The sequence below is a fragment of the Dasypus novemcinctus genome, chromosome 1, assembly GCF_030445035.2.
Source record: "Dasypus novemcinctus isolate mDasNov1 chromosome 1, mDasNov1.1.hap2, whole genome shotgun sequence".
Lineage (NCBI taxonomy): Eukaryota > Metazoa > Chordata > Mammalia > Cingulata > Dasypodidae > Dasypus > Dasypus novemcinctus.
In genome coordinates, this window is record NC_080673.1 from 156,731,307 (window position 1) to 156,742,506 (window position 11,200).

General features: G+C 47.3%; 2 protein-coding genes across 2 annotated transcripts; both read right to left on the reverse strand.

The window, feature by feature from the left end:
• Nucleotides 1–3,949, reverse strand: ZAR1 (zygote arrest 1). Its single transcript, XM_004469765.4, has 4 exons — nucleotides 3,047–3,949; nucleotides 1,486–1,578; nucleotides 1,331–1,405; nucleotides 1–196 (listed from the first exon to the last, which is right to left on the reverse strand). The coding sequence occupies exons 1-4, from the start codon at nucleotides 3,947–3,949 to the stop codon at nucleotides 53–55; spliced, it is 1,215 nt and encodes a 404-aa protein (XP_004469822.1). The 3' UTR covers nucleotides 1–52.
• An 833-nt stretch (nucleotides 3,950–4,782) lies between these two features.
• Nucleotides 4,783–10,989, reverse strand: SLC10A4 (solute carrier family 10 member 4). The gene is made up of 3 exons (XM_058297952.2): nucleotides 10,177–10,989; nucleotides 9,196–9,406; nucleotides 4,783–5,841 (listed from the first exon to the last, which is right to left on the reverse strand). The coding sequence occupies exons 1-3, from the start codon at nucleotides 10,770–10,772 to the stop codon at nucleotides 5,329–5,331; spliced, it is 1,320 nt and encodes a 439-aa protein (XP_058153935.1). The 5' UTR covers nucleotides 10,773–10,989; the 3' UTR covers nucleotides 4,783–5,328.
• Between the last annotated feature and the right edge of the window lie 211 nt (nucleotides 10,990–11,200).

Consider the following 11,200-nt stretch of genomic DNA (forward strand, 5'->3'; position numbering starts at 1 on the left):
TCACTTGTCCTTTCCAATAGCCCAGGTTCAGAAGGACTGTTGTTAAATTCATTTAAATGATATATTTAAAGCTGAAAGTGCTGTCACAGGAAAGGCGTTTGCCTTTGCACCTTCCACACAAATCTTGACGATGGGGCCTTTTAGGGTCCACGTGGCGAAGTTTTACTGGACAGGAGCATCTAGTCTGTTTACAACTCTGAAGAAAAAAAAAGGGGGGGGGGGGAGAAATACAAAAGATAAATACTTGGTGACTTCCTAGGGCTTCAAAGTTATTTTTCCAGAACATTCAAATACTTATTGCATGTACTGTAAGCAAGACCCTTTGCCAATCGTGTTCTGTCTACATTTCCACCTGGCAATGGTAGGTTTTGGAACAGAGGGTGTTTATGCTGTAGAAGTGCCATATTGTAATGTATTCAATTCTGTATTGGCAAGTTTCTTCTGAAAACTACAATTCTTTTGAAGACTAGAATTTTCTAAGAAGAAATTTTTTTAACCCTCACATGAAGGGTGAAGGGTACAGAACAAGTGAAAGAGGAATTTGACAATGAAAGCTAAGGTGTGAGGACTAGCAAGCTACTAGTAGCAATTGCTACAAGAGTAGTGCAGGTTCTGCTAGCTGTGATAACAGGCAGGTTTAATCATGGCTTTCCTCTCAGATTATCTAACCCTAAATATAGTGTGGTGCTTAGTTAATAGTAAACAAGAAATAGGTTACCAGTAATCCCCACTCCCATAAAGCTGGGTAATTTAGACTTACCTTGAAACAAATTGTACTTCATAAAAAAGTAAAAAAAAGTCAGCCTTTACCTCCTTGTGTTGGTAAAAAGGTATCCTATTTTTCAAACTGTTTTCCTTTACATTAAAACAATTGTTCTTAACAAGGGATCCTTGAGCTTGAATTGAAATTTTTTTAAAAACCACATTATTTTTGTGGGGACATGTTGGTGTGGGTATATTTATTAAATAATACACAGTATAGTGTGGACTTAAGGGGTCCATGGTTTTCACCTAACTGGAAAAGGGGTCTGTGGAACAAAAAAGGTTAAGAACCCCTGTGATAGTCTGAGTAACAGGTAAAGCAAGCCTTCTTCCACATTATGAGAGGAAATTGTCAAGAGTTTAACTTGACTGAAGGATTGCAGGAGCACAAGGAAACTAACAGCTAGGCCCCCACTTCCCAGTTAAGTATTTTTATTACTCCTTCCTGCCAAGAGATAGTCACAAACTAAGGTAACTAAGAAACCTAGCCTCTTCAGGAAATACATTTGAGACACTAAATCCCCATCTATTATCCTACTCAGATCCCAAATGCAAACGTTTGTTTTACTTGACAGGTGATCTCTTCCACTCGGTAAGGGTTATATGATTTCTGACAAGTTCTGCAAAACTGCTTGAAGTAAACCTGTGATGAGAGAGAAAAAGTTAAAGCAAAAGTCCTCTTGACACTTGTCAAAAAGTGCCAGTAAACTAGGTATTTCTTACCTTGTTGGTGCCCTGTACACACCACACATAAGCACTTTCCCATCGGATGTTGCAGTCCTTGCAGTGATAATGGCCATATTTCTGCTCTAAGAACTGAACAACAGGATACCTGATTTTAACCAACATGACATCTGAGTTATCTTTCATTTCAGAAACTGGAAAGGGTCTATTTGATACTTAAAATTGACAACTTCATCCCAGATCATGGAGGAAAGCAGAGTTAGGTTCAGATAAGCCTCAAGTAAGCAATCAATCATTGGTCCAAAAAGCTTTTATTCCAGATTAATTTGACTCATAAAGCAGGTTGACAGCTGACGAAAATAGATGTTTTCCCTCAGTGGGGCAAGGGAAAAACCAAACATCCAGGGTTCTCTGACACAAATTCTTTAGGGAGGTCTTTTGTTTATAGGTTAAAGTCTGATTTTAACTTACATATGTGGAAGTGATTAAGCTGGAAAAAAAAAATAGAACAAGACCACATCATAAAATCATTTACGTTACATGCCCAAGGTCAAGTTATTTACCCTGCTAGTCAAATTCCCACCAGACAGATGTGCATAAGTCATATTAATATAAACTGAAGCAGAATTACTGTATTCTTTAGCTTCCTTTCTTCCCTATCTGTGAGAAAAATTAGAAACAAGTCTCAGGAGTTAGAAATGGAAGAGGTTTTGGAGGGCACGTAAAAGGGATCTCACAGGTGAGCACACTGAAGCCAGGGAGGGTGAAGCCTTGTCTAAGATCAAACACGGCTCCTGAATGGCCAAGCTAGGATCAAGAGTCCTGGCTTCTCAATTCACTCTTCCTACCCGCCACCGAAATAGCCCGTAGGATGACTGTGAAGAAACAAAGGAAGCCTCCCCACACCTCTTTTGGGGGCTAATTCCCTGGGTTCCAATTGCCCTCAGTGCACGTCTAGCCCTGACCCCCAAGCCTGCGCTCTCTCAGGTAGCACTGCAGAACTCACTCACTTCAAGCAGCATGGAATTCCTGGAAAGGTGCTTTTTAAAAGCAAGGAGAGCTCCTAAGGAAGGCACTTCAGAGGCTCTAGCTTCTTGTACACTGCGAGCTCAGAAAATGGCGGTAAGAATCAGCAGGACAGCTGAGCAGGTCGACTGTTTGCAGGCTTCTGCCACATTTAGTGTGGGCATGGGAGTGGGATCGTCGGAAATCGACTTTCCTGACGGTGACTTCGCCCTGTTTTCCGTTGTGTACATACCCACCCTGGGTCAACCAAATGTGGGGTCGAGCGGCCCAAGCGTCCAGTGTCAGGGTTTTTATTCTGCAAATATGCTCAGAAAAATAGCATCCAAAGGGCGTCTCCCTAGCCACGTTGCGCGGCCCATGTTTTACAATCCGTGCAAAGAAGAGTCACTCTACCTTAGATTCCACTGTTAGGGAAAGAAGACACCTGCGGCTGCAAGCGGCTGCGGATCACCGCCCGCTGAAGGAAGTTCGGCTCCCGCACGTGTCCCGAGCAACCCGAGGGCGAGCGCAGGGGCGCGGACCCCGGGGGCTCCCTTGCCGTGGCCGCCTCCCCTGACCCGCCCAGGCCGCTCACCTGGAAGCGCAGGCGCTCCTTGCTCAGCTCGGGGCTCCGCGGCGACGACCCCTCTCCCTTGCCGGCCGCCTCTTGGCTGCCCTCGGCCCTCTCCGCCGGCGGGGACTGCCTGGGACTCCTCGGCGCAGGCCCGACCTCGCCTCCCGGGGCTTCCCGGGGCGGCAGCGCGGGCTCCCCCGCAGGCTGCTCCCAGCTCGCCCGCACGGCGGCCGGCGCTTCGTCCTGCTGCTCCTCGGACTGCGGCCGCGGGGGCGCCTCCCTCTCCTCCGGGCCTTGAGCCCTTCGGGGCGGCCCGCGCTCTCGCTCCGCGGCCTCGGTCCCCTCCAGCAGGGCGGTGAGGCGGCGGGCGGCCACCGGGGAGTACACGGCGACCGTGCGCGGGAAGCGCACGCACCGCGGGGCGCCGCTCGGAGGGCTGCCCTGCTCGCGGGGCCGCTGCGGGGAGGCCGAGCCGCCGCCGCGCGCGCCCCCCGTGCCGGGGCCGGCCGCGGGGCCGGGGTCGCGGGCCCGACGCACCAGTGTGCGCCGCCCCAGCGAGCACTGCACCGAGGCGTCGCGGCGCGGGTTCACCTGCACGCCCACGTCGCGGCTGCTGGCCCTGCGGGGCCACGGGGTGAGGCCCGGGCTCACCTGCGACAGGAGGGCCATGAGCTGCGCGCGCTGGTAGCTGTCGAAATACTCGGCGGCCATCACCTGTCCGCAGCCGGGGAGGGACGGCGAGGCGGCCGGCGTCAAGGAGGAAGACGAGCAGCAGGAAGCGGGAAGGTAAGCCTCGCCGCGGCGCCGCCAGCCGCCCCGGTCCGCCGCGCCTTTGCTCTTCGCCGCCCGCGGGCAAGGGTACGAGTAGGGGGCGCACGCCGGGTACATGCAACCGTCCAGCCCCTCGTCCCCCCGGGAGGCCATACGCGCAGCCCCAGCCGCTCCCGCCCGCCGCTGCGCCCTAAATAGGCGGCCTGGCGCGGGCCGTCGCGGAGGCGTGGAAGGGCCTCGCCGCGCTGTGCGCGCTGCGCGCCTTTCCCTCCGCCGGCCTCGTGTACCCCAGTCCCGACCGACGGGGCTCCTTCCCGATCCTCTCCGTGAGGAAGTTCTCACAGCGGGAGGTTGGCACCCTCAGACGTCCTGGAAAGAGGGTTTTCTTTGCGATGAAAGAACTCATTTTTAGTGAGCTCGTCCGGGTTGAGATGAAGGGGACTCCAACAAGGGACCACTAGCGTGGGGATTCGCCGAGCCAGGTGGGCCCCAGAGCCTGATTGTCCAGGTGTGCGCGCTGCTCGGGAACTGAGGGGCCCGGTGCGTCTGGGCTGATGAGCGTGAACGCGAAGGGGTGGGGGAGCTGCTTTGGGTCTGTTAGCTAGGAGTTCAGGGTACCGTTCATCTGACAATTCTACCGGGGGAACCCAGTCAGTAAACGGACAGGGACGCCCCCTACCGCACCCATATCTAGGCTGTTTTGTTCCCTGGAGCACGATCCCCCCATCCCCTCTTTCCTCCCTGGAGCACGTTTCCTCATCCCGGACTTGAGTGACCGAAGAGTGACCAAGGAGGTGTTTTTGAGTGATGACTCTCACTGTCTCCAGGATGGATAATAGTCCCATAAATGTTCCTAACCAAATCTTGGATTTGGGGTGTGTATGCATAAATGCTGAAGAGCAAATCATCTCCAACTGGAAAGAAAACACCTTCTCAGGAAACATGATGGCTGTTCAGACAGATATCAGATCAAGTAATCAAATACGTCAATGTAATTTTTCTCTGATTTGATACAGATTTGACAGTAACATACTATACTCTTACATTGTTTAATTGATCTGTTTTGGAATTTCTCTGAATACAGGTCAAAATTCAACATTGTCAAGTATTTATAAGTTGAGTAGAGCACACTTTTTAACAATCACATTAAATTCAATTATGCTTTACAAATAGAGCTTGTTGTCACTCACAAGATAGTGTACCACCATTCTACATTTCCAAGACCCTATTTTCTAAGAACTTGCATGGTTGAAACAGTCACAGAAATTGGTAATGCTGAAAACCAGAAAGCACATTTATCTAGCAGGCCTCACTTTAGCAGTCTCAGGTAGAGGTTATATTACATTATGATTTGTAATCGGTGAAAATGCTTGGTTAATACACCAATGCAACCTTATAATAGGAAGATCATAATTGTTACATGTGTGATAATATGAACCAATTGGTATCTTTTATGTTAAGCCATATTCACTACCACTGACCATAAATATGTAAAATTTCAGCAAGATGGAAGCTCTTGTGTATCCCCATGCTTAGAGGGAAGTCTGGGTGGTTTCCATCATCATTAAATTATCTGCTTTCACTGTGCCATAGGAAGTGTCTGCCATTTCCTCTTCTTTTAGTTTTTTATAAGAAATATCTATATCGTCATCTTCATCTAAAGGATCTCGCTTGTGCAATATTTCACTACCATACATTTTATATATTAAAACAAAAATCCCTGCTTCTGCAGACTGGAAAAGGGCATAAAGCAAGGGAAACATGTACATGCTTCCTATGAGTCGTGGTGGAAAAGCCAGTTTTAAAATGGCAGTGCAGAGCTGCACATTCTGACTACCTGTTTCCAGACATACAGTCCTCTTGCAGTTGGGTGGAAGATGGAAGAGGGTGGCTAAGCCAAAGCCTGAGGCATAGCCTGCCAAAGGCATAAAAATTGCTATCCCGTAAACAGTTGCAGGGATACTTGCCAGCAGTTCCGGTCCCAACATAGTGCCAGTCATTATGAAAAGTACCACCAGAGTCACTAGGAGAGACCACAGGGAAACCTAAGTAACAGAAAATGGATAGACAAGCCATCAAATATAAGATAGCTGGAAAGGAATTCAAGTAAGAGAATCACATTCTCGCAAAAAGAGACCCATCTAGTCTGAACACCCACACAAAATGGAGAACTTTGCCATAAATTTCTGAAGATGGTAGGTCACCTCTTCAGGGGGCATCCAGATCCATGCTGGACATTAGGAGACCTGTCCTTATGTTTAGTGACAACAGGGTCTTCTAGAACCTCTAGCCATTGTCTTGGATATGCCCTCAGGAGCAACAAAGGCCAGTCTACTCCTGAATGACAACTCTTCAAATGTTTAAAAAAGTTATAAGGCGCAAAGCAAAGCTTCTCTCCAAGCAGATTGTACCCGGACCTTCAGCCTCCATCATATCATTTTGTTTTGGAGTCCTTTTCATTTGTGACAGTGCTTTTCATTTGCAAATGTGCTTCCTAAAATGGAACAATTAGAATTGAGCCCAATACCCCAGGTATGGTCTGATGAATAGAGTGGACAAGGGGACTTTTGCTTTCCCTGAACAGAACCCCATGTTCTTCATAGAAATCAGTTCTGGTTTTACACGAGATGAAAGGCTATTAAAATTCATGAAACTTAAAAGTGTGATAATTTTAACTTTCAAAATACTTTGTATCACAGAGGATTATTAGCAATATTGGAAAAATTATCAATTCCTAGATTAAGAGAAAATATAAGAAGTGAAGAATTTGTAATTTTGCAACTACTGCCTTTTTATGTCTCTAAGAAATTTCAGACTTGTAAGTCTCTATTGATGCTTAGAGTTACTATAATAGATGGGTTTTTAGATATATTACAGCCGGTTCTGTTTAAAAGTGTCACCTTAATCTTCTGATGGGTATATATCACTCATTCAAGTAAAACAGGGTGTGTAAATAATAAGGTGAAAACCTGAAAATTCCTTTCATAGTTCTCCTTCAGATTGGTAGTTAACTTATTTTTAAAAGGGGGTGGAGAGGTGAGAGGAAGAATAGAGATCCATGGAGAACAACGCAGAGTGGTCCTTTTGTCAGGAAACAGCTGTCAGGAGTTTGTGAGATTGGCATACACATTATACTCTTTTTGAAAAATTAAAATTTATCTGGGCTGATCAAAATTCTAGAGGATGCTGAAATTATTATATAAGGTATTCATAATACAAGTATATAATTGTCAGACAAATTTACAAATCAATGTTTTTATTAAGTTTCAAACTGTGTCCCCATTTGAAAGCATTGACAGGAAATCTGTGAGTCTCCATTTTGAATATATGGCTCCAAAGTTTCCTATGAACTACTTTAAGTTATTTGGGTGAGTATTGATATTGAACGCTCATTTTTAAAGTATTTTTTGCAAAAGTATAACAATTTACAAACCATATCTTAATAGTAATAGTGTGCTGGTTAAGGAATAGGAATAGTTTCACATTAAATGCAAAGCTAGCTAAACTTATTGTCTTTTATTCAAACATATTTCTTTTGTTTTTAGTGTGTAAATAGCTCATTTAATCCACTTTCTCTTAGAATTAAGGTATTATGGTAAATGCCATCACATTAACAATCTTACTGTAATGATTAAACTTAAAAAGTTCCTTAATGCAAATCAGGATTATCTATGGCTATCTTAAATATTTAATATGAATATATATAATAAACATATGTGTATATATATGTTTATTATAGAGTATGTATATATGTTTATTATATAGAGCAGGATTTCTTTTACTCAAGGCTGGATATATATATAGAAAAGCCTCTATTTTTCATATTAATAAAAGTTATTACCCCTGTACAATCAGCCTAAGTAAAATACAGATTATATATTCTTAAATCTACATAATTGAAATGTTGGATCACTCCTTTTTCATTTGTCTTAAAGAATTTCCTTATGCATTTTACAGTAGGTACGTATTTTACTTGACTGATTTCCAAAATGAGAATCCTATTCGTGGTTATTTAAAAAAAATTTTTTTAGGCAGTACCAGAGATTGAAACCAGGACCTCCTACATGGGAAGCAGGCGTCAACCACTTGAGTTACATCTGCTCCCTGGTTAATTCTTAATCAGCATTATTTTTGAGTCCTCAAAAAGTTGTTTTAATTGGGGAGTGGATGTAACTCAAGTGGTTGAGCACCTGCTTCCCATGTACCAGGCCCCAGTTCAATACCCAGTACCTCCTAAAAACAAACAAACCAAAAATCCAATTCTTATTGGGGAGTAGATAGAGCTTAGTGGTTGAGCACCTGTTTCCCATGTACAAGGTCCTGGGTTCAATCCCCAGTACCTTCAAATACACACACACACACACACACACACACACACACATATGGAAGTTTAATTTACAATTATCTAAAAATTTTTCTCGAGTCAACTCTTAGAAAATCTCTACTGTTACCAAAAAAAAAGCATTTTTAAAAAAATAAAACAGTATTAAAATATTTTACAAAATAATATAAATTCCCCCATCCTTTCATTGGCTTTAGGAACCATATAAAATGCTGCAATGGGGAAAGAAAATTTAGTAATGGCAATATAATCTACATTCTTTATCCAGAATCCAATTTTATTTTGAGTTCAAAAATGAATATTTTGTGTATTCTATTATATTGCCACAATTTGACTTTACAATTGCTTTAGTCTTATTAGTGTCAGATTTATTTTTTTTAAATTAAAACATTTTTAAAGGATCTTATTACAGGGCTTCTCAGAAGTAAAATTCTGGTTATGAAAATATAGTCATGCATTTCTAAAATACTGCACAAATTCTATTAAAATAATTTTATTTAATCTGCTTTAATTTTTAATAACGTACAGTTTGCTAGTGCCATTTCATTGCATGGTCACCCCCTCATTCCATTAGTAGTCTCCTCTCCACCAGTAGTGATAGTTTTCTTGTCTTATTTTAGTTAAGCTGTGTTTTTTGTTTGTTTTGTTTTTGAGTTACCAGAGGCTGGGTATTGACTCTGGGACCTTGTATGTGGGAAGGTGGCCCTCAACCTCTGAGCCACATTGGTTTCCCTGAGTTGTTTTTTCATTCATTTTGCTTGTTGTTTTTGTTTTTTACAGGAAGCCCTGGGAACTGAAACCGGTACCTCCCTTGTGGGAGGTGGGCACTCAACCCCTTGAGCATATCTGCTCCTGAGTTAATTTTAATTAAATCTACCATTTTAGGAATTCTAAAAGATGGAGGTTATCTGTGCTGCCTAATTATTATTATTTTTTAGTTTATCCAAGCAAGTGCTGTCAAGCCCTTTCTCCTCTTTTCCAAACTTGTTAGCATTTCAGCCATGAGCCAGACACAAGGACTCAGAGACACAGTGTGTCAATTGAGGCGTGACCTTACCTTCACAATGTAGTCAGCCACACGGTTATATTTGTAGCGAATGAAGACACCCAACCCAATAGGGATGAGAGTGCTGCAGAGAGTCAGAGTCACTGCCCCTAGGGGTAGTAATTGCACAAGGGGGGTGTTGATCCAAGCTCTGCTGTAGATCCACAAGCAGAGGGGCATCAAGAACAGGGCCAGAAGCGTGGAGGAGATGGTCATGATGATGCTGCAGAAAGGGGAACGAGCAGAAGTCAGAATGATCTTTGAGCCAAAGAGCCAGCCAACCTCTTCCTGCACACTGGGTAGAGGGGAAAGAGGCCAAGGACAAGTTCCCAGGACCGACTTCATTGGAAGCGCTGAGAGGGCAGCTCTCTAAACCCAGCAGAAACAGTGAACCCGAGGCAGAAAAAAATAAGTCAGGCCGCTGCCCCAGGCTTTAAAAAGCCTAACGAGTTTGAGTCTGGATGAGATTTTGAGGGCAAGGAACATCTTTCTTTTCCTTTTTAAAATTTTAATCCTCCGGAGCACCTTGTAATGTTAAATATGGTAAAGCTGCTGAATACTACTTGTTGGGTTTGAACTGAATTATACTGAACTCTATAGGAGAATACATTAGGGGAGCCAGTAGTCCTATTTTGCGATTATGTTCTTGGCGAGTCCTCATTCCAGACTTGTCATTTCCTTTGTCTCCAGCGGCAGATGCCCTCCCTGCGCTGACAACTCACCGCTTGGAGAGCGAGGTCGCGCAGCTGCAGGGTCACCACGAGCAGAAACTCTGAGACCCTGAGAGTAGCGTCCTCCGCGCCCCGCCGCCCCCACGACCCCACCTCTTCACATCTCCCCTTCCTTCCAAAACCCGCCGTCAACCTTTCTCTCCACTTTCTCCTTCCACTTCTCCCTCCCAACACCTCTACTCCCCTGCTCCTCCTTCACCCGGGGCGGCGAAGGCGGCTGGTGGGGACGAGAAAGATGCCTGCAGCCTAGACAGACCCGTACCTGAGGTTCATGTCGCCGTCAACCAGCAGGGACATGAGGTTGGAGAGATTCCCGCCGGGACAGCAGCCACACAGGAGCACCGCCACGGCGGCCACCTCGTCCAGCGAGAAGACGAGCGCCAGCAGGAAGGCCAGCAGCGGCAGGAAGCCGAACTGGCAGATCGCCGCCAGCAGCGCGCCCACGGGCCGGCGGACGTGCGCCCCGAAGTGGTTCACGTCCACCGTGCAGCCCAGGCCCAGCATGGTGATGCACAGGGCGGCGCCCGCCAACACGTTCAGCCCGTGGTTCAGCGGCGTGTCCCAGAACGGGGCGTCGTGCGCCGCCCAGAGCCGGGGGAACGGCGAAGGGCCCTGGCGCGCGGCGCCGCCTGCCCAGCTGCTGGCCGTGGGCCCCGGGGTCGCCGCCGCGCCGGGGCTGAAGCTCAGGCTCGCACCTGGCGCGAGGCCGAGGCCGGGGCCGGCGCGGGGGCTGAAGGAAGGAGAGAGGGGGAAGTCCAGGCCGGCGCTCGGGCTGCTGGCATTGGGCGACAGCGTGTAGTTGTCGGGCTGCAGAGGGGACGGGGCGAAGGACTGGGTTTCATTGTCGGCGCCGTCCATGGTGCGGTCGCCGGGAGGCCCCTGCCTGCGCCGCGGACTTGTGCCCCCCTCGTGCCGCGCGCGCCTCCCTCGGTCCTTCGGTGCCCGCCGTCCGTCTGTCGTCTGGCGGTCCACAGCCCCAGCACCCGGCCGCACCGCCAGCTCGGCTCGGGGCGCTCGGCCGCGCGCCGCTGACGTCCCCGGCGGCGTGGGGCCCGGCGGGTCGGTGCCGCGCGCCCCGCTCCGTGGCCGCCCGCTGGCTGGCGCTCGGGAAAGCGCAGACCTCGAGGGTGAGCCCGGGCGCAGGCCCCGCCCCTCCGCCCGAGGCTGACGGCCCTCCTCCGAATCCCCGGTAAGCGGTCTGTTGGAGTGTAGCTGGGGTCGAACAAAGACCTGACAAAGGAAAAGAAGGGGAAAAAACGTGCTGGCTGCTTCTCAAGTTCTCTGAG

Excerpts from the sequence above, each read along its gene's own strand:
- ZAR1 (XM_004469765.4), bottom strand. The coding sequence starts at position 3,949 with ATGGCCTCCCGGGGGGACGAGGGGCTGGACGGTTGCATGTACCCGGCG. Across the intron at positions 1,579-3,046 it reads AGGAGCGCCTGCGCTTCCAG|TTCTTAGAGCAGAAATATGG; the intron begins GTGAGCGGCCTG and ends CCTGTTGTTCAG. Across the intron at positions 1,406-1,485 it reads GTGTACAGGGCACCAACAAG|GTTTACTTCAAGCAGTTTTG; the intron begins GTAAGAAATACC and ends CTCTCATCACAG.
- SLC10A4 (XM_058297952.2), bottom strand. The coding sequence starts at position 10,772 with ATGGACGGCGCCGACAATGAAACCCAGTCCTTCGCCCCGTCCCCTCTG. Across the intron at positions 9,407-10,176 it reads GACGGCGACATGAACCTCAG|CATCATCATGACCATCTCCT; the intron begins GTACGGGTCTGT and ends CCCTTTCTGCAG. Across the intron at positions 5,842-9,195 it reads TGGCTGACTACATTGTGAAG|GTTTCCCTGTGGTCTCTCCT; the intron begins GTAAGGTCACGC and ends TCTGTTACTTAG.